Source organism: Amblyomma americanum, chromosome 8, assembly GCF_052857255.1.
Source record: "Amblyomma americanum isolate KBUSLIRL-KWMA chromosome 8, ASM5285725v1, whole genome shotgun sequence".
NCBI classification, from domain to species: domain Eukaryota; kingdom Metazoa; phylum Arthropoda; class Arachnida; order Ixodida; family Ixodidae; genus Amblyomma; species Amblyomma americanum.
In genome coordinates this window covers 17006956-17034114 of record NC_135504.1, presented here as the reverse complement: position 1 = coordinate 17034114, position 27159 = coordinate 17006956, and the positions used below count along the sequence as shown (strand labels likewise).

The 27159-nt window shown below is 45.7% G+C and overlaps 2 protein-coding genes across 17 annotated transcripts in view; both read right to left on the bottom strand.

Annotated features, from left to right (window-relative positions):
* Window positions 1-12513, bottom strand: part of Ent3 (equilibrative nucleoside transporter 3) — a 155566-nt gene extending 143053 nt beyond the window's left edge. The window contains exons 1-6 of the mRNA XM_077633141.1: window positions 12437-12513; window positions 8527-8811; window positions 5681-5894; window positions 5539-5613; window positions 2202-2349; window positions 713-833 (exon numbers count right to left, since the gene is read on the bottom strand). Coding sequence (XP_077489267.1) covers window positions 713-833; window positions 2202-2349; window positions 5539-5613; window positions 5681-5894; window positions 8527-8787 — 819 coding nt within the window. The 5' untranslated portion in view covers window positions 8788-8811; window positions 12437-12513. The remainder of the gene's footprint in view (window positions 1-712; window positions 834-2201; window positions 2350-5538; window positions 5614-5680; window positions 5895-8526; window positions 8812-12436) is intronic.
* A 10586-nt stretch (window positions 12514-23099) lies between these two features.
* The window catches only part of LOC144100997 (sodium-independent sulfate anion transporter-like), a 109781-nt gene continuing 105721 nt past the window's right edge, over window positions 23100-27159 (bottom strand). For all 16 annotated transcript variants that reach the window (XM_077633966.1, XM_077633962.1, XM_077633963.1 and 13 more), the window contains one exon: window positions 23100-25940. In XM_077633966.1, coding sequence (XP_077490092.1) covers window positions 25813-25940 — 128 coding nt within the window. In that variant the 3' untranslated portion in view covers window positions 23100-25812. The remainder of the gene's footprint in view (window positions 25941-27159) is intronic.

Here is a 27159-nt window from a genome sequence, read left to right as displayed (position 1 = left end):
ACTGATCAACATGACAATTAAAAATATATAGAAACATTCCCCTATGCTCCTTGCTTTCGTTGACTGTTAGCTTACTTCATAAGAGTCATAATGAGCCCCTCATTTTTCCTTCCCTTGTCTAACCCGTTCAATATCCCGCCACTGAAGCCAGCAGATGCGGCAAGCATATTGCAGGCTCTGACGCACTTGAGAAATTTTGGAGCGAAAAGCTCCAATTTTCACACGCAAAGCTGAAGGTTAAATGACGCTTGGATTTGACCTCTAACTAGAGGCTCGCCGCAGGTGTCGCAGTGACGTCATACCACGTGACTTGTCGCAGCTGTCACCGCTCGTTCCGGAGCTGCAGAATAAAGGTCAGCGCTCGCCGCCTAGGCCCCGCAGAGACATGGAGCCGGAACCGGTCACCGGGACGAGTTCTTCGACTGAACATTGGAGGCGCCATCTAGCGATCCCTAGCGAGAGAATGCGACACGAAGTCGCGTTGGCAAGAGACAAGTGGCGAAAGCGGACTCGTCGAGTTCATGAAGGCGATGAAGAATGGGAGGTACAGTGGATGCTGCCAACGTCTCCGCGTCGACATCGGCCACTGGTTCGGCTGCCTTTCACACTACTAAGTTACTGCTCTGAAGCACCTAGAGTGAACCACGGGCGGTTTCGTACAGGCTGCTGCCGCTGTTACACAGACGAGAATAACGAGGGAACAGCAGCCTACCAGCCCGACGTCTTCGGTCGGTTCTAGCAGGATTCGCGTGTGCAGGGCGTCGTCGACGAACCCGTCGCCGGCCCCTTCCTCGCCAGCCGCAGCACACAGGTCCAGGTAAAAGCGCACGAACCTGCGTGCAATGTATGGGAAGGTAAGACGAGAAACGATACCGTCGCTATCATCATCAGCAAAGCCGCGTCCGCAGCAAAACAAAGGAAATCTTCCATGACCTCCAGTTATTCTTATTTTCCGTCAGCCAGGGCTACGTTATTCAAGAAAATTTATCTCATCGCTCCGTCTGACTCTCGAACGCCCCACGATAACGTTTTTTAATGTCTTGTTAGTCTACTTCTACAATACAAGTGAATAGGCTTGGGCATATGTTGGTAATTCATCGTTATGCGGAAAACGTAGCGCACAAGCACAATAGGACGAGACGCCGAAACTTGATTGCACTATTAAACACACAGATCTCTACGTCCCTTTCAGGCAGGACATTGTCCACAAAATTTCGCTCTCCTGTGGCAGGTACTACATAGGTCAAACCGGCAGATGTGTCAACGTGCGTCTGCAAAGAACACTACATAAATGTCCGTAACATTGATACAGACCGCCGAATGGCTGTTCATTGTTAAAAAAATGTGACGCAAAAGCATCTTGCCATCCCCTGTATGAAAAGAATATCGTTTTGTATCGCCACCTTAACGGCCTGACACTAGAGAAATCGCAGAAGCTACCCGGATAGCAAGGCGGTCTGAGGAAATATCAGGGAAGGAGATTGATTCCACGGCGTAGACGGCGTGTGGCACTGTTTCATCTTTTCTCTGTATGTTGTTCTTTCTGTTGCAGGTTCAGATGTGTGTATTTGCATTACGGATCCACAACAACAGCTTAGTTGAAGGTTAGCGCCTGTCCTGTAACTTGTCTAGTCCTTGTCCTATCGTGCTTTTGCGCGATGTTTTCTGTCGGACAACCGACTATCCGCTATCAGTACTCAACACGGATGGCCTGGCGATGTCCATTTCTCCATTCTTTAAATATTTCAGCACGAAATAACGGCGAGCGACGCAGAACAGAGAAACGATCCGTTTGGCTTCAATGTCTTCTCGGTCTCAGCTAGGCTAGGTTTTGTGTTTAGTGGCGTGGTGTGGTTGCGTTCGGTAAGGGTCTCAAATATGCATGCCGCCTCACTGAAACGGATATGGTGTAAGATCGGCTACACTCGGCTGGTGCACCGCTTCACTGAAACGCAGGTGGCGTAAGATCGATTGCACTCGTCTAGTGCACCGCCTCACTGAAACGGATACGGTGTAGGATCGGCTGCACTCTCCTGGTGAGGTGCACCGCTTCACTTATACGCAGATGGGGTAAGACCGGCTACACTCGCTTAGTACGCCACCTCACTGATACGGAAACGATGCAAGACCGGCGGCACTCGCATGGCGCGGTGCACCGCCTCACAATGAAACGGATATGGAGTACGATCAGCTGCACTTGCCTGGTTCGGTGCAGCACCAGGTGTATGACGAAGCACAGCAGCACCACGGTTACCGAGACGAGGAAGAAGAGGAGAGTGTTGAGCCTCTCGTCCCGCAGCAATGCCTTGGTCAGGATGCGGTTGGCCGACACCAGCACGCCTGCGGCACCTGGCGACAAAAAGAGTCGTTAACGCAGTTAAACCGAGTAGACGTGCGAAATCATGCGTTCATTCTTCGCCTCTTGTTGCTAGCATCTGCATGTGCACGCACCCGCGTTTCTTGCTCTTCATCTTCACACCCTCTCTCCACTCGGCGGCAGCTGGCGCAACGCCCTCTTCCCACTGGCTACAGCTGGCGCGACACTCCTCCGAGCTAACCCGAGCTCATCCGAGTTACTCCGAGGCTTCATACAAGATTCTTGGTTGGGTTTGACCCCGTTAAGTAGTGCTTTCGCACCAAAAACGCAACAAGAGTAAATTCCGCTTTAGCTGCTGGGCTTGCGTTTGTCCGAACTTTTGTTGCTCACCTAAGTTGGAACAGCCACAAGAACACTGAGCAACGTGGGGGGAAGATCTGCTCCGCTATGCAAAAATTTCTTAGCCATGGAATCGAGGCGGTTACCTTGTTAAAACTTTAAGCCATTTTTGTTTCGTTTGCGTTTAGTCTCAAGTTATCAAACCATATTTTTTTCTTATTTTTATTATCTGTCCGCCGCTAGGCTCTATATCGTTTCAATCGCGCCCCTATACCCAAAATTTCAAATTCTTCATCAAGTTTTACTTCTCGACAAAAAATCCGTTCTTAGGCTTCTGTTGGCGATGTTGACGTTGCTTGTATGGAGATATTCTCGTATTAATTAAAGGCGTATGACGCTGTTGCGCTAGCAAAATTATGCAAGTAGCCATTACAGAAAAGCGTCAGATATAAGCATAACGTATTAACGGTATCGAAAAGTATATGCAGGCTATAAATGGCGGATAAAATGAACTAAACAGAAGTGCACCACCATAAATGTGACAGGACTACTCTCCGGCCTTGCGGTGGGTTTCTTCAGCAACCCAATAGAGCTTACCGGCTAGCCCAAGGCGCAGCCCATAAGTCACAGTGTAATCAAAGCAGGTCAATTGTTCTCAGTCGAATTCCCAACAAGAGATAACGAGCGTGCGCAGCTTGTTGCCACACATATATGTATTATTCCATACGCTTGTCTGCTCATGGTGAGCCAACAAGTAACACAGTGCTACTATTGTGTCTAACCTGAGCCGCAGCGCAAAGCCTTGCACAGGAAATTCAGCTATAAACAGCAAATGGAATGCAACAAACCTTTGGACAAACCCAGCTGTCCTGCCTGCAACACAAATCCCAAAACTTCGATTTCCATCTGGGCTGTCTCAAAACAAGACAGCTTTTCCCTCTCAGCTATATGATTTGAAGTGGCTTTTACGTACGTTCATGTAATCCGAAGGATGTAGAAGCCAAATGCGCAGGGCAGCACCGATAAGCATTCTGCATGTTTACCCATTCAGGAAGAATTCTAAAGCGAAGGCCTAGATCCGAACTCGATGGAGGAAAAACGTGAAAGGCACGCGTGTGCGATGCCAGTGCATGCCAAAGAACTGCAGGCGGTGTAAATTAATCAGCAGACGTCCACTGCGGCGTCCCTCATACCCCATATGTCCGAGTCGGGACGTTGAACAAAACATCAATATAAAAGAATGCATAAGTTCATTGCCCGTAAATATAACAGAGAGCGGCGCCTGCAACTGCTGTGGTCACAAAGACGCCATCGACCAGATCTCGTGTCACTCCACCGTGTAAAAGCCAGTCGCTGCCCTCCACGCTAAATGTTTTCGACGACCGCGCCGTCTCCTGGGACGGGTGTGTGTTTGTAGCACGGTCAAAGACTTTGAAAAATAAACAAAGGTTCTGGAGCGCTTTTTCAGACCTAATAGCTAGTGTTGTCACCCTTGAAAATGCAACTCTGTCTGAGGAAAGCATGTTTTAAAGGCTGCACCGAGGCGTTTTTACCCTCCGTTCTCTTTCGCGCCGGTTTTGTGTGCATTTCTTGCGTGCCGGATTCTTCGGTCAAACTAAATTGAATTCAGTCATACGTCAAGTGGATTCAGAAAAGGATTTTCATGCACAACACAACTGGTCGTGTTTTATCGTGATATGTTCTTGAGACTTCTTCGAAAAAGCGTTTGGTATGGTGTGTCACTCAATCTTGTTAAAGAAACTCGATAGTTTAAAAATCAAAACAGTCGCGCAAAATTGACTTAAGGATTGTTAATATCCAAGGTTTTTGCCAATGGAATATGCTTGAGCTTTGTCTCTGTTACGTCAGAAGTGTCCAGGGAGCCTGTTCTATGGCCACTTTCGTTTACTTTTATAAATGATATTACCCGCGGGATTACGTTTTCGGTACGATTGTTCGCGTACTATTATTTTTTTTATAAATCGTACTGTCCTGTCAAAACGATTCCACACCTCATGGATGACCTCAGACTTACTGAGAGTTGCTGTTGCTACAACGGGATGTCTCTAAATGCTAAAAAATTTGTTTACGTATGCTTCACAAAAAAAAATTAAAATATCAGTATTTCCAACTTGCCGCGGTGGCTCAGTGGTTAGGGCGCTCGACTACTGATCCGGAGTTACCGGGTTCGAACCCGACCACGGCGGCTGCGTTTTTATGGAGGCAAAACGACAAGGCGCCCGTGTGCTGTGCGATGTCAGTGCACGTTAAAGATCCCCAGGTGGTCGAAAGTATTCCGAAGCCCTCCACTACAGCACCTGTATCTTCCTTTCTTCTTTCACTCCCTCCTTTATTCCTTCCCTTACGGCGCGGTTCAGGTGTCCAACGATATACGAGACAGATACTGCGCCATTTCCTTTCCCCAAAAACCAATTATTATTATTATTAGTAGTAGTAGTAGTAGTGGTGGTGGTAGTAGTAGTAGTAGTAGTAGTAGTAGCAGTAGTAGTAGTAGTAGTATTTCCTAAACGATGAAATGATGAATTCAGAAACTATACATGAATATCTTAGTGTTATTCTTTGGAAGAATGGTACAGTCTCAGTCCAAAGAAAAATATTATGGCCAAAGGCTTTTCGCTTCAGTCTCGTAGTAGATCAAATACGGCGCCATTAAAAACCAAAGGACCTTGAAATGCTAGCAGAAGGTTTCTTCTTGATGTAGAGAAGCCTCCTGCTTGCCTTGTGTTTTGAATGATCCGCTACACGGAGCATTCTAGGGTCATTCATTTCTCTGCAGGTGAATGCTGTGGCCTTAGGACTAAACACCACAGTGGTTTAGACTTGGGCATGGCGTTCGGCTGGATTGTCGGCAGAATACTCACTCTCTCCAGTCATGACTGCCTGTGTGTACCGGGAAGGCAGCATGCTGGTGTACCCGTAGAAACTGGACTGCTGCACTGTAAGGGGACGAAAGAGCAATCAGTGTTAATATTCGCATCACAACCAAGAACTTCTGGGCCTGACCTGTGCAACCGAGTGCGACGACGGCGATGGCGATCAGGTTTGCCCGGTACCCGGCGTCGTGCTCGAAGCTCTCCCAGTGAACCTCGAACAGCGCCACGAACAGCAGCGTGGCGAATGACAGCAGGTATCCGAAGGTGATGCGCACCTGCAGCGGAAGCGTCTCCACCAGCAGGTTGTTCACCACCACGGCCAGGAACGCGGTCAGGATGTACACCTGCAGGTTCAGAGAGGACAGGAACGCCAGGAGGATGTACTGCGTTTGCGCGAATAGAACGTCAGAAGTTTCTTAAACTAAAGCATGCGCAGAAATTCCAGGCCGCTGACGCAATCTACTCGATACTTACAGAATACAAACAGTGCTAGTCAAGCAGTATGGAGAAACAAAGGGTAAATGTGTCAGCTAAGGCTCTCAATTGGGCTAGTTGGATATAACCACACATGCTACTAGCGCATATAAACAGACACGAACAAGAGAGGAACAAGACTAGATTGAGTCCCCTTCCCCCTCTTTTCCATGTCTTGTTCGCTAGTAACACGTGTGTAAACGTGTCGTGTCCCTTGTGTTCCTGCGTATCGTTTACCTAGCACCGTATACATCCATCAAGGTCAAGTTCAACAATGAGTTTTTCCCCCCGTCGTTCGACCGTAAAGCTTTTTTCCCGATATTCGTTATAAACGAAGTTCGTTGTTTAAGCCCCGGTGTTTTAGAAGCACCACCTTGCTCGTTTCTTCAAAGGTCAGGTCACCGATCGATCTCCTCGATAAAGAAACAAATCCTGAGCCATTACAACACCTGCCACATTTAAAGGCACAGACAGCAACAACACAGCGGCAAAGGCTCTTTGTCTCTACAGCCTCTTGCGCAAGGGGTCCTGTACGAAAGAGTTTTATGTTTACAACTGACGGAAGCGTTGCGACGTCCCCATTTGTTGTCGGGTGAGCAACGTGTGAGCGAAGAACACACATTTGAGTCAGTTTAGGGCCGGCGTTAAAGCGAGTGCTCAAGAGATGGCGCAACATTGCCGTCTACCAACACCTGCGGTACTCGCGAACGACGTACCGCGGGCAACAATGGCCACCATCAAATTTTTAAACGAGGGCGCTCTGACAGCGCTTGAGCTTCCTACGTAGGATCTCCTCTCGCCCTCATCTCTCTCTCCTTCCTCTCTCTCTGTTGCTGCGTTGTCGGGAACAGGGTGTACCAAGCGCTCTGACTGTGGCTTAGAGAAGGATGTAGACACTGATTGTGCAACGTCTGTAGCTATAGCGAGAACTGGAATACACCGCGCCACGACAGCTATAACGGGAGAAAGGACGCTGGAAACGGCGCTATCTTTTTAACGGGCAGCCATGAACTGCAAGTCTCGACAGCGTGTCTTGTTCAGCCCTCTTATTGTGCGCCTTAAGCCAACAGCACCAAAAGGTACGGCCTAACTTGTTGCTTTTAGATGTTGCTATATGGCCCTGCGATAAAGTCAGGTAGCGTGAACTCATCTGTTAGATGTTCATTCGCTAATGTGCGTGGTGGCGAAATCTCTGCTACGTGGTTAACACCTGCGGACATTGCCTAGCCCCACAGAAAGCGAATACAGTATTAATTAGAACCACGTGCTTTGGATCACTCTCCTGCTCAAGTTTGCTTAACTTTAAAAAGGGGTGGCTCTTCACAAGAACGAAAGATTGGCCAGTGCGACGATAACTGTACATGTCCCATTAGCACTAGAGCCGCCTTCCGTCCTTTTTCCTCGTTCATGGCATGAAATTCGGATGATGTGAGAACGTCGGTGTATGATATCACCACATGTAAACGGACATTTATAGTCATGAATGATGAAACATAACGTAATACGAACTATGAAAGTCATGACTCGTAGTCGTAGTCATTGTCCACAGTCATGTTGCTACGAATCATGAATCAGCGCTTTACAACGTAGTGTAAGGTTATAGAGTTTGTACAAAGTATGCGTAGTCATGACACGTAGTCATAGGCACGACTCATGACGGAATCGTTTTGCAACGTGGAGTGACTCAGCACTTCACAAGTAACGTACAATGTAAGGTGAATACAGTTTGTACAAACTATGGATAGCCATGCCTTACAGTCATAATCATGACTCATCACTCAGTCATTCTGCAACTTAGCATGACTCATCATTTCAATTATTTCGCATTCTCACACGTAAGCAGTCTTAAGTGTCTCTCCCTAATTTTTGTTGCGGCCAGTTTACATTTCAATATGAATTTGCGCTCCAACCACTGTTCCTTCTAGAAAGTGAAAGAGAGACGTCGACAGGAGCACCCAAGACTTGCATCTTCTTCGTCCTTCACAAGAATGATTCAAATTTGTGAAGAGACCGGCAACAATATTTGCCAACATTTCAGACAATATTGTGAAATATTCGTCTATGCACTTGTCCCATTCCTCCCACCCCATGAGAGCAGCGTCAGAAAGTTCATACAGAGTATAAGTTTCCACCAGAAACTGTTCGGCTAGTCGGTGTTGCATTCCCTTAGGTCATAAACAAGCGGACACAGGCGAAGGCAGAGATAGGAAAATGCAATATAAGCGCTACATAACAGCATGAGCTGTCTTCTTCTCTGTCCTCATTTGCGCGCTTGTTCGTGATTCAAAGGACGACCCCTAGTGAAAGGTGGAACGCAGAGAAAATGAACATGGAGGGAAAGGAAGCGACATGAACGCGCGACTCTCCTCCTGTTCGTGTTTTTTAGCTCTGCATCACAGCACTCAAGGTGCACCAACTAGCCCCACAGAAAGCTATAAGATAACCCATAGCCTAGCTTGACCCGACGCTTCTCAAGAAGCAAGGGTCATCTCTCCAGCTCACGAGATTCATGTCGAAGACGATGGTGGTGCGCGGGTACTTGTCCTGGAAGTAGTCGACGGCCGTGATGAAGCTGTTGTAGGGGAGGAGGAAGCCCACGCCGGCCAGCAGCAACGCTAGGTAGACGCAGCTGCATCGGTCCTCGGGGGGTCGCTCGTCGCCCAGACCGGCACCGGTCGGCCCGGGCTGCGGCCCTCGACCCAGCACCCCCTGCTTCTGGTGTCGGCCCAGCTGGATGTAGCCGCGGCTCAGGTTCTCGTCCATGGCTGCAGCCTCTGAGCGCCTACGCTGCGCGAATAGACGTCTTTTAAGCGTAAGTCAGAGAACCCCAGTGCGTTTCATTTGTTTGCGCTCTGTTAGAACCTACTTTTATTGCTGACGTGCCGAAATCCTCCAATAAGGAAAAGTCGAAAAATATGGATAAAAATAGAATTAAATTTGTTCTTAGCTACCTAACAATGAAATGATATAAATAAGCAAACGATCAAATAAACAACCCCCTGTAAAAAATTAAGTTGCGAAGTTTTAACATCGCGAAGTTACATATGGAGCTATGAAGGACGCCGCAGAGGTGGAGGACTCAGGATTAATTTAGACCAGCTCGAGTAACGTCATGCGCCGACATCTCGTCGCAGATAAGTGTTTTTGTATTTCGCTTCCATAGCCAAAATTGAAGCCGCGACCTTGGACTCAGCAACCGAACGCCAAAGCCACTGAGGCAGCGCGGGTGGTTCCCTCCGAAAGGAAGTGTTCCTTCATAGCCTTGTTTCTAACACTACTCGTCTCCTTTCATTCATCGGTGGTATGTGGTCTTATTGAGTACGCTGTCGCAACACCATGCATTGAATGAAATGCTTACTGGACTTCTAATACAGGTAAAAATAAAATGTTTCATCGTGCTTTTGTTGTTGACTCTTTCTGATACTCTTTTGTTTTTTACAATATTCCTCTTCCTCCAATGAGCCTCAACTCAGAGTAGCAGTATTCATAAATAAATGCATCACGCTCACGCTGCAATAATTCGCCGTTTAAGTATATTATGTTTTCGTTTTAATGCTTTCACTAAGCTACCAGAGTGTGTGTCGGCTTACGCGCAGCTGCACTGAGGCCTTGAGAAATGTCCCCACAACTTATGAAAATATTCAGTCTCGCTCAGTACTGGCTGATTCATTCTGAAACTCACTGCTTGAGACAGCGAGCGATTGACTAACTGGATGAGTGGTCGGTCGACCGACCAATTGACTGATCATCCAACCGGCGTATAGACCGATTGACTGATTGATTGATTGGTTGATTGATTGATTGATTGATTGATTTATTTATTTATTTATTTATTTATTTATTTATTCTCACGGCAATGCAGCAGAAGGTCACAGTACATGAGGCGACCGAAATATGTCTTGAAAAGCTGAACATGCAACACGCTTGTAAAGTGGACTTGAAAAATAATCGTGCAAAGAAAGAAATAAGGCGTGGCAGTTCGCGGATACCGAAAATAAATCAGTACCTATCCTCAGTACTGTTACTTCGGAGACTCTCTTTCATCAAGCGGTTACTAAATAAAGTATTTACCAATCAATGACCGTTGGTGCACGTGCATTGCCATAAAAATAATAATACTCTTTATCAAGTATGATACTAATGTGAAATCATTAAGCACCTCACAACATAAAACCATGTCAGGTGAGGATATCCACAGGAACTCTTTGCTACCAAGATTCCCGCTTTGCAGCCAAGGATGGCCTGTAATTAAATATCCATGCATGGACATAATCAATTTAGGGTAAAATGTTTAAAACCGGTTAAATAGGTCTATTTTCTAGCGCTCTCTTAAGTTTATTTTTTTATGTCATTCCCAAGGTTTTTTAACTGTTTAAGGAGCATTTTTGCCACTTCTACTAATATTTACTAAGATCAACTAAGATTTAAGGTGCAGTTTTGCTGACTATGCTGAGCAGAACGTCGGCTACATTCGCCTGTTGCTATGGCGCATGTGAGCAACAGTTACCGATGAAAGTCAGTTTACTAAAAATAACTGTGTCTGCGTTTCCTCCTGTTACCAAGCGCTCCCAGGGGCAAGGTTTATTTATTTCTTGGCCCACCGTATTGGCACATAAAAGTAAACAATTGGCTTAACTAAAGTAGCCAAAGGGGCCCTACATTCAAGACTCAACTAGCAGATACAAATAGACCGCTGTTTAGAAGCAAATAAACGTGTCGTATTACGAACAACCTCTTCGTTTTTTTGCGTTTTTTTTTTGTGCATTACATTACATACATGCTGCCCTTTGTCAAAAGGACGTGCGCAGTTCCAGCGTCATTTCAGCTATTTCTCCTGTAGAGCGTGCACCACCACATATACATCATTAGTGTGAAAAAGCCTGCAGCCTGCAAACTTAATAAACAAATTTTGACTATGCGCTGAAGCGTATTGATGAGGCGGTCAGCTTTAAATGCAAAACTTCAGCTACACCAAAACAGGAGATAATAAAGGGTGAGTTGTCAAAACGACGACCACTGGAAGGAACACCCTACATATCTCTCCAGAAAATCTCCTTAGTCAACTTTTTTCCTGTAGAGCAAGCTCCACCACAATTACAGTAGTAGTGTGAAAAAGCCTGCAGCCTGCAAACTTAAACTAATTTTGACCACGCGCTGAAGCGTATTGATGAGGCGTTCAGCTTTGAATGAAAAAATTCAGCCATAACAAAACAGTTGATAATAAAGGGCATGTTGTCAGAACGACGAACAATGGAATGAACACCCTACATTTATGTCCTGGAACTCTTCTTAGCCTTTCCTGGAGCGCATGCACCACCAAACACACGCGGTTAGTGTGCAAAAGCCCACCAAAGAACTTTTTGCGAATGTTTAATTACGGTGGAAAGACGGTCAGCTTTTCAAGCAATAACAAAGCAGTATTTAATTAAATTAGCAGGTTGCCGAAATAATGATAGAACAGTTTTTTATCTTCTGCAGAACGCTATTTATTCTCCTGCTAACCCTAAAGAGAATACATCGCCACATATGCTCTTAGTGTGGAAAGGCCCACTAAAGCACAAACTGATTTTGTAAATGTGCTTGCTTAACTGTATTGGAAAGGCGGTGAGCTTTTCAAGCAAAAACAAGGCCATAATAAACCAGCACTTAAGACGCGGGCAGGTTGTCAAAACGATGAGAGACCAAAAAGCAAAATCTCAGAGACTGGATTCTCCAAAAACACCCCGCCCACATCCATATGTCGCCAACAGCTGAGTCTACCTGGGAAAAATTCACTGCAGGCAGCACGTGAAAGCAGGAATTATTGATGATGATATGCAACGCTTGCGCCGTACTCCTAAGAATATGTCCTTATTAGAGCTACCGGTTAAAATACGAAAAGTGCCCGGAAGCAAAAATATGAGAAGCAAAACATTGCTGACTCAGTGTCATTTCTTGAAACAGATGGCACAAAAAACTACGCAAGCTATTCGCCAGTCTTTAACTCGGAGACCAAAGGGGCTTAATTGTGACAGTACGCGAGAGGCGCTGAAGCGGTCGGAAGGAATTACAAGTAGTTAGTTCCATTACGTTCAATGTAGTCCGCCCACACTCTTGACAGCCTTCCTTGCAGCTACTTTATACACATTGAGACCAACCTCTTAGTTTCACCTAGGACCACCGTCACCGAAAATTCACCACAGAGTAGCGTTCAAGAGCGCAAGCCGTCGCCTTAACCGCTGTCACATGCAACACATCTCAGCCGCCTCATTCATTTTCTCCGCTGAGACCCGCCAACAAATCCAACTCTCAGAAAGACAGGGCACGGTGTAGGTCTTTCCCTCCCACGCGACACGCCTTTCAGGCAAACTAACGTTCACGGCTTCAGATAAATGAGCGCAATGATGCCAAACAATCTCAGGAAGAAACACACCTTGTTCAAGCAAACCGAGTCGTCTGCAAAGCGAAGCAAACCGTGGGAGCGGCCATCTTGGAGAAGGGGTCAAATCTGCGGAGCGCCATTGACCGCAGCGCAGTGCGCCTGCGCACTCGCATGTAGTTCGCTCTCGGGAACGCAACGAAAAGCCGAATACGTGCGATGCTTCTCAAAGTCTCTCTTAGTATTTCCTTGTTGCTGTTAAACTATACGTTCTTCACCTTGGACGTCGGCTGTCTGTTACCTTTCAGCTCAAAATATTGACGTGAAAGGCGGCGGAGTGATACACAGTCACAGCCTGGCACAAATCGATGCCAGCTTTGAATCGCGCCGAGAGAAAGGTGGGCGGAGAGTTGACGCTTGTCTAGTTGCAACAAAAAACGGAGTGCAAATGAAGAGTGTGCAAAGAAGAGGCTTCGGGCGAGGTGTGTCATTTTCAAGAAGGTTGTGTTGCTCCTACGTTCGCAGTATTGTCTGCCTTGATTAAAGGTCGTCGCTCGCCATATGGCCGGACAGCTGTTTCCTCAACTTCATTTCACGCTGTAGTAACGTGGGGCGCCAGAAACTTGAGACGTTTTCAGCAAAAAGCTATTCGGTGCCGATTAGGTTTGCGATATTACGTCTGGGCTACAAATTAAGTAGCAGCGAATTGGTGTTAGCCGGCTGCCTTTGCTGAAAGCAAGTTAGCAAGCAGTACTGTAAGCACGAGCTTATTTATTAATCTTTTAGCATTCGAAGGGTCTGTGCAAGCGTAAATGGCGACTGCAGTCTGAACTTAGTATGCTACCTTATTTATACGAACTTAGTATACTGCCTAGCATATACAGAGCATTAGTATGCCACCTCGGAATAAGGACATTTGTGCGCTAACCACGATTATAAGCAAGCTTTGACTGCCGCTTTGGATATAACGAACGTTAGTGCGTTAACCTCGGGTATACCGAACCTAAGTATGCCACCTCATATATAACAAACTTGTCTGCACCTCGGATGTAATTAACTTAACATGTTAACCTCAGACAGAACGAACCAAATTCTCCAACTTTAATGTACCAACCTGAGATATAACGAAAGTTTGGCTGTTAACGCAATCAAATGATCTAGCTAGGATCGCCTATGTTTTTCTTTTCGTGCTTAATTGTTCCTTCGCTTCAACTTGAAGTTCGTCCATGTTTCCTTCTGTGTATTATGCATTTGGTCTAGCACATAGTTACGCGCAAATATTTTCAAAGTTGAAGTAGTATACTTAATACACGAATTTTATTACACGGTGCATGCACTTGGCTGTCTCCCATGAAAGCACCATCGTATAAAAGGTTGGAGTGTTGACATATATCTCGTCCTATTGAAGTCTTATTGATAACGCTTTAGAGGCAGCTCAGGGGATTTTTCCAGATCCACGTATTCTAATGAAAGTTTTACTGCGTGTTTACCTCTTCGTGCTTACGCTTTCTACCAAGTTAGGGAGCTTTGCAGAGAATAATTCCTCCGCAAGTTGATTTTAAAGTTTTCCGTTTTTATGGCCTCAGTTTAGGCGATTTCTGCGGGGCAGCACTGGGTTGGCGACGGCACAAACAGAAACCGTACGTTATTACACTTTCCCCGAGTGAATGAATTATAATGCTTGTGTCAGGTCATTTCACGCATTTTATAAATTGAGCCGACACCTCCAGTCGCCATTTCAGCCATTCAACGCAAGTACGAGTGTTTTTCGAACACTGTAAGTGGCGTCATCGCTTCGTCAACGAGAGCATAGTCTCTAGGCACGAACAGAGTTTTGATTTCTGTTCGCTGTTTAGCTCTTTTTAAATATAAATCTACTTGCATTTTTAAAAAGGTTTGTTGTGCCGAGCAGCGGGGCTCCAGGGAATGTGATGCGGTGAATACCTTAGAATGTTGGAAAAAAAAAAACGGAATTGTCCTTTAAGGATAGTATTTATGTTAACAGTGGAGAAAGAAAGAAAGAGAGAGAGAAAGAAAGGAAGAAAGGAAAAGAAAGAAAGAAAGAAAGAAAGAGAGAAAGAAAGAAAGAAAGAAAGAAAGAAAGAAAGAAAGAAAGAAAGAAAGAAAGAAAGAAAGAAAGAAAGAAAGAAAGAAAGAAAGAAAGAAAGAAAGAAAGAAAGAAAGAAAGAAAGAAAGAAAGATACTGCTGTCTATGGTGAAAGACATTGCAGGAGTGGCTACAAAATACAAAGAAGGACAAGGTATCATGCTTATTATGAAAAGGCAGTGCACTGGCAAGCTCTTCAAGAGGCAAACTCGGAAGAAACCATCAAGGTTGTTTCAGATTTCAGTCGACGTGGGAAAAAAAAACTTGAAACAGTCTTGAAAATGGCAAACCGTGCTGGAAAAGTTTAAGCGTGATGTAGAAGTGTGCTACCTGATAATTTTATTATTAATGGCACAGAATATAACCTCACAAGTCTACAGGTCTTCAGTTCCAAGTTTTGTGCTATATTATTGAAGAGAAGACACCTCTGCTAAATATTTCACACAATGTTTACTGGAAGAGCACATATTTTGCATATACTCGCAAGCACAGACCTGAAACGTGCTGATGTGTGACGCTCCACATTTCTTTACAAAACTGAAAAGGCTTTATTAAATGAACCCAGGCCTGTTTGGCTTTTCATTTGTGCCAGCCAGTTCTGCAACGTTTTCCTGCACACTTGTGCTTGCCTCACTCAGTCGTCTCCATATACTCGAGAGCCAGACCAGTCTATCAGGCCCTGTGCTGACAATTCTGCCTGGAGTGCGCACAAAGCCTGTAAAAACGGTGCACCGAGCCACAGCGGCGGGGTGAGGAGATCAAAGGAGTAGTGTCTCACTCCTCAGTGGGCACCTCAACCGCTCCGTGAGAGAAAGTATGGAAGAGGAAGTTAAAGGGAGTTTGAATGAAATTCTGCAAATACTGAGAAAGCGCTAGATTTTCATTCGTAAGATACGATTACCCAAGTATACAGTCATCATTCCGATTATTTTTAAGCGGATGGCTGCATTTTCGGCGTTTTGTGAGCGGTCGTCGGGCCGCACACAGCGAGCGCCTACCTACGAGCTGACAGACATGACGTGCAAACTTACCCTCAGCAGAGCCTTAGGCAAGCTGACTTGGCAGTGTGCAGTTCAGGAATGCCCGCCCGCTCCTTAGTAAGTAAATGAGAGGTCCTAATTCCTCTTAAAGGGGCTCTGAAACGCCTTCCGAGGAGAGCACATTAACTCACTTAATCACTGCACTGTGTTGCCATGAAAACCAGAGCCAAATAATATTCTTCGGCACGCAGCAGATGACCCACAATCACGCGTCAAAGTTGGCGAGCCCTTCCCGGCGACTTTTCCATGCTCTCGCCCTCCTCCGTCCCCCGCATCTGCGTAGACAAGGCGAGAGGTGGCCATTGGTTAGATTCTTTCAGACGTCAGGCAGCGACCGCGGCCGCGGCCAATAAGCCGCTTATCTCCGGCCGGTCGGGAAGCTCCGCTCCCAGAGGGGGGTCGGCGAAGGAGCGCCTACCTTCCAGCGTGCAAAAAGTGACGAGAGGAGAGGGAAAGGCGCGAAGACGCTGAAATTCAAATTTTAACTACAGATAACTCAGCTTCTACAAAGCGCATTTAAAAAATCCTTACTGGACACTCTTCGTGAAGCGGCGTGCTTCAATATCCCAGGCATGCCGCAACTTTATTGGAGCCCCCTTCGCAGCCCCTTTAATTCAGTGCGGGCGTTTTGCAACTCTGGCGGCAGCGAGAGGCGCCGCCACGGTACTGTCTCTGCGAAGTGTTGTTTTGATTCGCCGTAGCAGCAGACGATGGCGATTTCTGATTAATTCTGGCCGAATAAGGCAAGCAGTCACCAAAGTATACAACCACGAGACGCAGGCAGAGAAACTTGAAGCGTAGACACGAGGAAGCTGAACTAAATGAACTGTACAATAAAGCAGAAGCACGCCAAACGTATTCACTGTTGTGCGGTCCGTGCTGGCGATAGCCTAGGCTGACGTCACATCCCGTATTGCGAGAGTTTTCACAGGCGGCCGCTAGGTGTGGAGGCTTGACAAATATTCACTAAAATAACTCCGTTTGGTCATTTGTTTTCCAAAAGAGTGTTGTTTTGGTCACTCTCAGTGCCACAGCTATCATTTGAACCACCCAGAAATCTCTGCGACAGACTTTAGTGCGATAGCACTGTTCCAGACGTACCAAACGCGAGCAATAATCTTGTCTTGTGACCTTGTGGCATCATCACAACCTGCCCACCGGATTGTGAGCAAACTGAGCACCGTGGCAGGTGGCAGTTAAATTAATGATTGGTCGCAAGAGGTTGCTTAGAGAAAGCAACCTGGGTCGCACAAGCCCCACCGGTGGCACTACCTGCCCTCGCAAGCCAGTGGTGCATTGCTTAGCGCTGGTATGTGGTACGAGAACTCGCCGCGATCTATGAATGTTAAGTATAAAATGATCAATTCTGCATATATGGGCATTAACCCCCTAAACCACTTAAGGTGGAGCTTAAGAGTCATCAGTACATGCATCCCTGCCTGGTAATGAGACGGCCCACGAGTTCGCCCGAGGCTTTTCCTTCCGGCCGGACCCGAGCGAGGTGGTCTTCAGAGACAGGGACCGCATGGTGGCATACAGAGAAATTGCACAGCACTACCGTTTGCAACGAGCTACACTTCCTCCAGCGGATACATTTTTGACCCGATACCAAGCCATCAACTGGTACCGGTTACAAACTTACACCTTTCCAAACCCGGCCCTCTGGAGTCTTATGTACCCTGGGAAATTTTCAGAAAAATGCGCAAACTGCGAACTTAGTGCCACCTTGGACCACATACTGTGCGAATGTACTCATGCCCTCCGGGAGGGATGAGGTATGAAGACGAAAGACCAACGGGAGACCTTACTAAGCTCCAATCCGGCAACTTAGCTACAACTCGTTCAACTGGCCGAAGCCGCCGCCGAGAGTCAAGACCTTTCGGCCGCTGTCTAGGCGAGTAACCCTCTGGCTACCCTCTTTCTGTTGGACATCAAAAGTTTTCCTATCCTATCCTATCATATCCCCTGCTTTTGCACGTGCGCTCGGTTTAACCAGGTGAAACCCCTAACCCCTAACAGTACCATAGTAAATGTCACCGGAATAATTTCGCCCGACTGTGAATCTTTAACATTCACTGACATCTCACAGCCCATGCCTTCACCACGCGGTTCAGCCGTCAACTCAGAGTTAGATGGTTACTGCGCCTTTCCTTTTCTCATGACCCTCTCTCACTGACACATAATCCGTAAATGAAAATTGGTTTTGGGGGAAAGGAAATGGAGCAGTATCTGCCTCATATATCGGCGGACACTTCCCCAAAACTCAATTTTCATTTTGAACGGCACCTATTCTTCCTTTCTTCTTTCACTCCCTCCTTTATTCCTTCCCTTACGGCGCGGTTCAGGTGTCCAAAGATATATGAGACAGATACTGCGCCATTTCCTTTCCCCAAAAACCAATTATTATTATTATTATTTTGAACCGCGCCAAATCGGGAAGGGATAAAGGTGGGACTGAGAGCAGAAAGGAAGAGAGAGGTGCCGTAGTGGAGGACTCCGGAATAATTTTGACCACCTCGGGATCTTTAACGTGCACTGACATCGCACAGCACACAGGCGCCTTTGCGTTTCGCCTCCACCGAAACGCGGCCGCCACGGTCTGATTCGAACCAGATGGAGGCGAAACGCAAAAGGCGCCCGTGTACTGTGCGATATCAGTACAGGTTAAAGATCTGCAGGTGGTTGGAATTATTCCGGAGTCCTCCACTACAGCACCTCTTTCTACCTTTATTCTTTCACTTCTCTTTTATTCTTTCCCTTACGGCACGGATCGGGTGTCCACCGTGATATAAGCGAGACAGTTACTGCGTCATTTCCTTTCCTCAAAACCAAATTGCGCCTTAGCGTTTTTTCTATGGAGGCAAAACGCTAAGGCGCCCGTGTGCTGTGCGATGCCAGTGCACGTTAAAGATCCCCAGGTGGTCGAAATTATTCCGGAGCCCTCTACTACGGCACCTCTTTCTTCCTTTCTTCTCACTCCCTCCTTTATCCCTTCCCTTACGGCGCGGTGCTGGTGTCCAACGATATATGAGACAGATACTGCGCCATTTCCTTTGCCCAAAAAACCAATTATTATTAATTTTCAGTACAAGCTCAAAATTATTTTAAAATGTTTTAGGAATGTATGCTGCAGGGATCGGTCAGCAAGTTTCGTGAATGCGACAGAAGTCGAGTCCAGTGCCCTTTTTGAAAAGTTCGGGTCTCGCGTCATAGGCACTACTACTGATCCGGAGTTCCCGGGTTCAAACCCGGCCGCATTTCGATGGAGAAAAATTTTGATAATGAATAATTTGTTTTGGGGGAAAAGAAATGGCTCAGTATCTGGCTCGTATATCGTTGGACACCAGAACCGCGCCGTAAAGGAAGGTATAAAGGAGGGAGTGAAAGAAGAAAGGGAGAGATGTGCCGTAGTGGAGCGCTCCGGAATAATTTCGACCACCTGGGGATCTTTAACGTGCACTGACATCGCACAGTACACGGGCGCCTTAGCGTTTCGCCTCCATCGAAACGCATCCACCGCGGTCGGGTTCGAACCCGGAAGTCCGGATCAGTAGCCGAGCGCCCTAACCACTGAGCCACCGCGGCAGGTGAGAAAAATTTTAAAGTTGGTTTTTGGGGAAAGGAAATGGCGCAAAATCTGTCTCACATATAGGCGGGCACCTCAATCGCGCCGTAAGGGAAAGAATAAAGTAGAGAGTGAAAGAAGAAAAAGGTGCCGTAGTGGAGGGCTCCCGAATAATTTCGACCACCTGGGGATCTTTAACTTGAGAGAGAGAGAGAACAACTTTATTTGCCACTTGAAGGTTGGGAGTTAGGGGAGGTGGCTGAGTGTGGCCCCCAGGTGGGGGCGACGTCTTGAGCCGAGGAGACGAGTGCGGGTTGTGTCTTCTTGTCTCGTCTTGCAAGAAGTTGGGTCCAACCCTCCAAGGAGGGAACTGGCAGTAAAGTTTGTGGGGGCGGGTTACCCTCGCATCCCCAGAGGATGTGTGCCTGAGTGGAAAACACTCCGTGGTCGCAATTAAACCCTGACATCGCACAGCACATGGGCGCCTGTGTGTTTCGCCTCCATCGAAACGCGGCCGCCGTGGTGGCGTTCGAACCCAGGCACTCCGGCTCAGTAGCCGAGCGCCCTAACCACTGAGCCACCGCGGCAGGCGAAGCGCTAAAGGTACCCGTGTGCTGTGCGATGTCAGTGCACGCTAAAGATCCCCAGGGGGCCGAAATTATTCCGGAGCCCTCCACTAGGGCACCTCTTTCTTCCTCATTCCCTCCTTTATACCTTCCCTTACGGCGCGGTTCAGGTGTCCGCCAGTATGTGAGACAGATACTGCGCCATTTCCTTTCCTCAAAACGCAATTTTCTTTTTTTCCCAACTTGAGGGAAGTAGCAGGTCTTGAGAAGGAAAGGCGTGACTCCTCCTATACTCTTTTTAGAGCGTAAGCTCTACTACGCCACGTCTCCTAAGGTCATTCATCTCCGTCGCCGTGACCTTGAGCTGGCTCGGAGCGGAAAATCTGGTAGCTGTGAGTGGCGTCACTCCGCACCATCACGTGACTTGCTCTGGGATAACAGCTAGTGCGCGTCGCTCGCTCCTCAGTGGGGAGTATCTGTTGCTAAACCGTCGTCGTCGCTTCAGACGACGAGGTTGTTGCGACGAGCGTCTTGTCTTTCAACCTTTCCTCTCATATCTCTTTTACCCCTCTTACTGTCTGCGCGTGGTAGCGAGTGTGGCTCAGCTTGAACCAGTGGGCAGGCTCGTGCACTTACCTTTTCAATCTTCCTGCAGTCGCAACAGCAATAAGGGTGGTTCTATCACCACCATGATATCTGATACCCGGTTTAATATCTGCAGCGGGTCCTTGCACTTAAGATGTTAAACTTCTTTTTGGATAATGGCGATGTGCTTGGCTAGAAGCACTCTGGCACGGGTCGGCCCGGGGCATATTAGCGCGGCGCGTCTTTTCTTTCACTCTTTGCTCTCCTATCCTTTACCTCTCCTACTTTCTGCACGCGGCAGCGAGCGTGGCTCGGCTTGAGCTAGTAGGCAGGCCCGTGCACTTTCCTTTTCCTTCTTCCTCTCAGCAACTTCAGTCAGTCATTCAGTCAGTAAGTCAACAGCAATAACTCCTCAGTCTCGCCATGGATTGTGCGCCGGCTGGGCAGTCTGTGGGCTCACTTCAGCGCAAGCGTCAGGCCGAATCCGATCATCCAACGGATGTAGCTCGGCAGGAGGACACTCTCGCTAAAGACTGAGAACGCAGCCGTGCCAAACAGGCTGCAGAGACCCCCGAACAACGGCAAGCCAGACTAGCCCGTTGGCGAGAAGCTTACCAAGCGTGTAAGCATGCTAAGATCGAAGCGGCAGAAGAGAGCTTACACTTGTGAAGCTTTGCTCAAGGATGGTTAAACCACCACGTTTTTTCCTCGACGTTTTTGCACTTAAAAAATTTGCTGGAGTCGACTTGTGTCGCATTCATGTAAACGCGGCTAATGAATAAAACTACGCTCGTTCCACACCCTCGTAGATCTGAAATATTACAATGTTTTTTAATTGGTTTTGGGGGGGAAAGGAAATGGCGCAGTATGTCTCATATATCGTTGGACACCTGAACCGCGCCGTAAGGGAAGGGACAAAGGATGGAGTGAAAGAAGAAAGGAAGAAAGAGGTGCCGTAGTGGAGGGCTCCAGAATAATTTCGACCACCTGGGGATCTTTAACATGCACTGACATCGCACAGCACACGGGTGCCTTAGCGTCTTTCCTCCATAAAAACGCAGCCGCCAATGTTACGTTTTCAACAATGTTACATTTTCGTTTTCGTCAAATGTTATTTCAATGTGCTGAATGTCCTTTTTTCTAACGTTTTTTAATCTGGCATATAAACATTAGAACAACCTCCCCCGAACATGAATGAAACATGTAAGCAACATAAATGTGAAATTCTCGAAAATGGTGAAGCAGCCTTGCACAAGCACGCAGGCCCACCATTTGTGTCGGTGCACAACCTACAATGCTTAGCAAGAACCAATAACGAGGGCAACACTTCAACATGCAACTCGTATTTGCTTACCTACGCACGGACATCATTTATACACCCATTACTGAGGGTTATCCTAAGAGTGATAGTAGTGAATGGGTAATAGCCCAAAATTTTCTGAAAAATAGGGGGGGTGTGCATGCAATCTATGGTGAGTACTATTTAAGTGATGCGGTTGCAAAGTACTGCCAGCTGAAAACCGTCTTTACTGTGTGAACAGTAGGAAAATTTCTGGGACTCAGTGCTCGATATGTATTTGTAATGTTGTTTAATAGTTATGACTAAAATTATAGTAACATTTAGAGGACCATACTAAAACAAGGTTTGTTTAAAATGTTAAAATAGCATTTTTTGATAATTTATGTCACACGTAAATTTTTAGCCTTAATATACTGTTACAGTGGAACATGCAACATTACTGCAACTCTCATACATCTAATGTTCGGTGCTACCTGGGCATTACAATGCGTCGAGGTCGCTATGGATTAAGAGAGGGGGGTGTGTTGTATGGAAGGCTGATTTGACACCGTGCCTCAGTGCTGCAGCTAACGCGTTGTTTTCACACGCATGCATCGAGTATTTGATTCCAATCTTTTACTATTCGATATGTATTTGATTGGGTGTTTACCTACACTGTAATTATTCGACTGGGTTTTTAAAAAAAATTACGGACAGTTATGACAACGGCGTAACAAGGCATATTCCAACGAAAAGCTGGCACTGTTCTCCAGGCGCACATCGCGCCGTCTATGAGCAGTTTTTGCTGGCACTGAGGGATGACTAAAGGCCGTAGAAGAATATGGCAAGAGAAAGGGACACAGGCAGAACAGTGTTTACACCCACCACTGGATATTTTTTGACTGATACCTGATGAACTGCATCATTCTGGATAGCCACATAATCCACTCTTATGATCTAACTAATGTGTATTTGTACTTCAGTGATTAAAAAACATGAGCAGTGCAGACAGGGCCCGTTATAACTGCCCACCCTACAGTAACTCTGCCAAAAACACAGTTGTGAAGAGCTTTCCAAAATAAGTACTGAAGTACCAGCACCTTCAGCACACGCCAGCGTTTGTAAATACTAGCGTTGTATTTAGCCAGTTATAGTACAGTGCAGAGACATTTCATCCTATTCGCTCGCAAGACCACCTTCATACAAACAGCAAGACTATCAAAGTTAAAACACGACTTTATTGAAATCTACATTAACTATACAAGTGCTTTGCTCAGTTCTTCATTGCCATTTCAGTCTGTCAGCAGACATTAAGAATGCACATGAACCCTACAAAAAGCTGCAGAGGCATGGCCTACAGAAGAAGGCTTGCACTAGCCAAGAAACTGTATACAATAGAACGGCATGAATGTCAGTTTCACTCTGCTTTTCACTGACATCTTTTGTTTTTCTCTAGTCAACTTACTTTAAGACTTCATGTTGAGAAAAAAAGTCCCAGAGGCAAGTTTTGCCACAAATTTACTCATTAATACTCTTATCACTGCATGCTATCAAAGCACTCACACTGCTCACATGTGCATAAATATTGCTTTTATTGCTTCAAGAACAGCAAGAGACTAGCAGGCATACTCAATAGAGTACTCCAAACAGATTGTCATATGCAATATCATCGTACCAGAAATGAGCAGTGAAACGCACTGCATTGGCCCAATATACTTAACGTCAGCAGTTGTCTGCGAGGATAGTTATGTGAGCTTCTTGGCAGAAAAGCATACTGTTATGCTTGCCAGTGAGAACCCTGCAGAAATAAAAAAGTGAGGCACACCACCACAGACACTGAAACAGCTGGAAAGCACCCTCTTACAGTGCAACACACTACACTGAGGCTGCCCCATTGCGGCCACATTGACCATCGCCCTAGTTTCATATTCTCTTTACGGTTCTCTTCACACAAATTTGTTAATGGACATGCATAACATACCACGTCCACATGAACAACTATGTGCTATAACACACAGAAACATACAGGTTGCCTGTTCAACAGGAAATTTCGGCTGAGCAGAGTGAACATGAACAACAAGACCACATGAGCCAAGTGCTGAGCCCACGGTTAAAAAATACTTTGCATGCCCATTTTTGATAGTAAGTAGACTGTTGTTAGTTAAAAGTTCCTCCACACATAGCACGAAGGGCTAAGCTCTGTTCAATCACTTTTACTAACACACAGATCAGCAAATAGTAAAAGAACAGCACAGCTGTTAACAAAGGCACAGAAAGCAAAAATTTCAGTGCATTTTTCCAACACTAATTGCACACAACTTGCACTAGTACTAAGTACTAACACTGCAATGATACAAACAGCATAGGAAACTGACAAGGTGTGATCTAAAACTATTAATACCAGTCTTTTGAGACAGGCATAACAAATAACAATTTCAACCATGAAAGTTAAGGACAGGTTATCGAAAAATAAACTTGAATGAAATGAAAAGTGGTGCCTAGTACTAGACAAACTATGTACTGGCACTGCATAAACAGAGCACAAACTCTTTTCCTTTGCTTTGTAGTGAATGATTATAAGCACAAATATACTTAACACACTAAAATTTTGGAACTACAACATAAATACACAGAATGGAAGTTAATTTTAGAGTTACAGTGCCATGATGAGCACTTTTGCAAGTGTCATACAACACTAGATAACTATAAACATAAGAATGTGCATTAGCTACATAAAACAGGGCTATCTGAGCAAGCCTGGCAATCGTAAAAAGGCAAAATCAACATAAACGCCCATTAACAATGCACCACTTTCTTGGCTCTCCAAGTGTAATGTTATAAAGTGCAACTGTTTCACAGTAAGAAACAATACTTCACACTTGTACTAGCACCAAACCTAAAATAAAATCCTTCTTTTGGGGTGAAAAAAAGAAATAGAATTATCACTGCAATGATAGTATGACAAACTGCTTCACAAATGACATTTTCATAAATTTCACAATTTAATGAGAAGTAAACATCCAATCCTTGAACAGTAAGTCACTGAGTGAATTTTGTTCATTTGCCAAAACTGCCAGCATTATAAAATAAGCTGTGGCTCTCACTGGCAACACAAAATTGCGTCATGATGTATGCCAAGCTTGATAAAAACAGATGCCCAATTGAGTCAACAGTTTCATAGATGTCTTTTCTACATCATGATGCCATCCTAGGCTTAGTGAAGGCACTATGTACATATTTACAATGCAATCAAACAATATGATCACAGCTCAGGGCTTTAAGAAAAAAAAAGAAAAAGCCCTGTGCAGGAAAGTAAACAGCGTTTGATGACTAGGTGGTCCCCCTTGAGCTTCGGCACAGGAAACGTCGCAGCAGCTGTGCGCGTTCAAGTATGCTGGTGCGTTTGTCCTTAAAACAGGACAACACTTCAGCCACGTAAAACATAAAAAGTGCGGCCAGTGTGTAGCCTCAACGAAAAGTCCAAGAGCTAGACCAGCAATAAAAACGCTGGTGCTTCATCAACAGCTGCACACTAAATACGACAGAAAGATATTTCCTCCGGGCCATCCAAGGCAAAACGTCGAATTCACTTCGGAAAATGATGCAACAAAGAGGGTATTTTTTTTAAAAAACAGTAATGTGTTACTGAATAGGCAAAGGATACGTCAGCACAAAAACCATTAGATACTGCCTACAAGTACTGCCAACCAAAGGTATAGAACGGTACAGCCAATGGAAACTTGCGTCCACCACAAACAGAATTCCTGTGTACGAGGCACATTACACATGAATTACACAGACTCGAAACTCCTTACGTCAAACAGCTGCACACACAGGCAAACAACTACCCGAATATTGTTAAAAGCCAACATGTGGCTTATCAGCCACGCAGACCATAATAGCTGTGGTAGTTTTTAGCAGTCCCTTTGCATACTTGAGTGCCGAAATGTACACGCCTTCAGGGGCTTTGGAACCCCCCCAACGAACAGCGTGTTTCGCTCCTAGCCTCTAGCCTGCAAGCTTTTCCATGTGTCCTCAAGATAAACTGAAATGGACCGAGCTGAACTGAACGCTCAACGTTCGTTCTTGGCAGCAGAGAAGGCACAGGTGAAGACCTTGCACGTGGACCAGGGGCCAAAGTCCTGGCCGCAGGATAGACTCGTTCCATGTCCAGTTCCCTATCCCAGAAGCGTCCCCAGCTTTAAAACAACTGGTCTTCAAGAAAAAAAAAAAAAAAAAGCTGCTTGAGGTACTGCGGAATGTTCACCTACAAAACTCCAGCAGTGTCTTAGGAATCAGTGGCATTTGGAGGCACTGAGTTAGTGGCCTGGTCACCCCAGGCACCCTGAGGAGAATGCTCAGTCGTCGAACCGTTGCCAAACGTCCCAGACACACCTTTCCACTGTGACATGCAGTCTAGGATGCCGGAACAAAGAAAAGAACACAGTTTTTTGTGTAAATAATGTAGTGCAGTACTAAACCATGGGGCAATAGAGGTTCTCTGAGTAAGAAAATCAAGCTAAGGTGTACGGCAATCATTTCACAACCATGCTCGTTTGATTATACGGCAACCTGACCCTATCCACCGGCACCCTGATGAAATTTAGTGGGGAGAAAAGAATCTAAAATACCCTGTTGTGCAAGCAATACAAACTTGTCCTTTATTTTTTTTTTGTCCTTTTTTTTGCCTTTATTTTTTACAGCCCTTTAAAATTATTAAGTGCATTTCAATACCTCTCGCAAATTCAATGACATGTTTTTTTTCAGCTGCTGGTTTGATATCAAGAGCATTCTACATTAAGCACTTTCTATAGGATTAGTTATCTGCTCAAATTATGACATATGCATCTGAATTCATATTTATGCAAAAAGCTGCATACATTCCTAGCCTCGCTCACAAAGGTTACAGTACGAGAACGTCAAAGCAATGGCAGAAGAAAACGTCCAAAAACTATGCGCTCTTGATTTTGTAAGTCATAAGAGAAAGCAGTACTAGTAAAATCATCATCAAAGTAAAACTAACCCACATGCACTCCCTTCTGAGCACTAAAACCACATGCTGCACGATGCTCATGCAACAAAACTACACCAGTGTAACTGCACTAACTAGAACTTGCACTTAGCACATTAGCATTAAATTTCAAGTGTAAAAAAACAAAGAGCTGCTAGCGAAGAAAAAATTTCAGTTCATCTTTTCAGAACGCAAACAAGGCAGCTCATGCCTGGCTTTCCTAAAGTTTCAAATCTCCTGTACACATTTGCTTCACTGAAGTTTAGGCTGATGCTACAGGTGACGATGGCGATTCTACATTCCTTATAACTGCGAAGCGGCCAGACAAGCAGTGAAGCGTCAATTCTTGCCTTATACGAAGATATCACAGTAAGGACATTCATGACTGACAACAGACAGCAAACATAGCATGCCTCTTTAGATGTTAATCTCCCTTACAAACTTGTACACTTACTTTATTTAGTTTAATTAGTTTCGTCATGCTCAGCAGGCTAATTCTATTAGGTGCACCTCTATTACCAAGGCATCTTCAAACTTTCATACAGGGCAACTTTCTTTTCATAGGTTCAAAAGATTCAATAGAACTTTTCCAGCTTGTTTTGTTTATGTGTGGTTATACTTCTC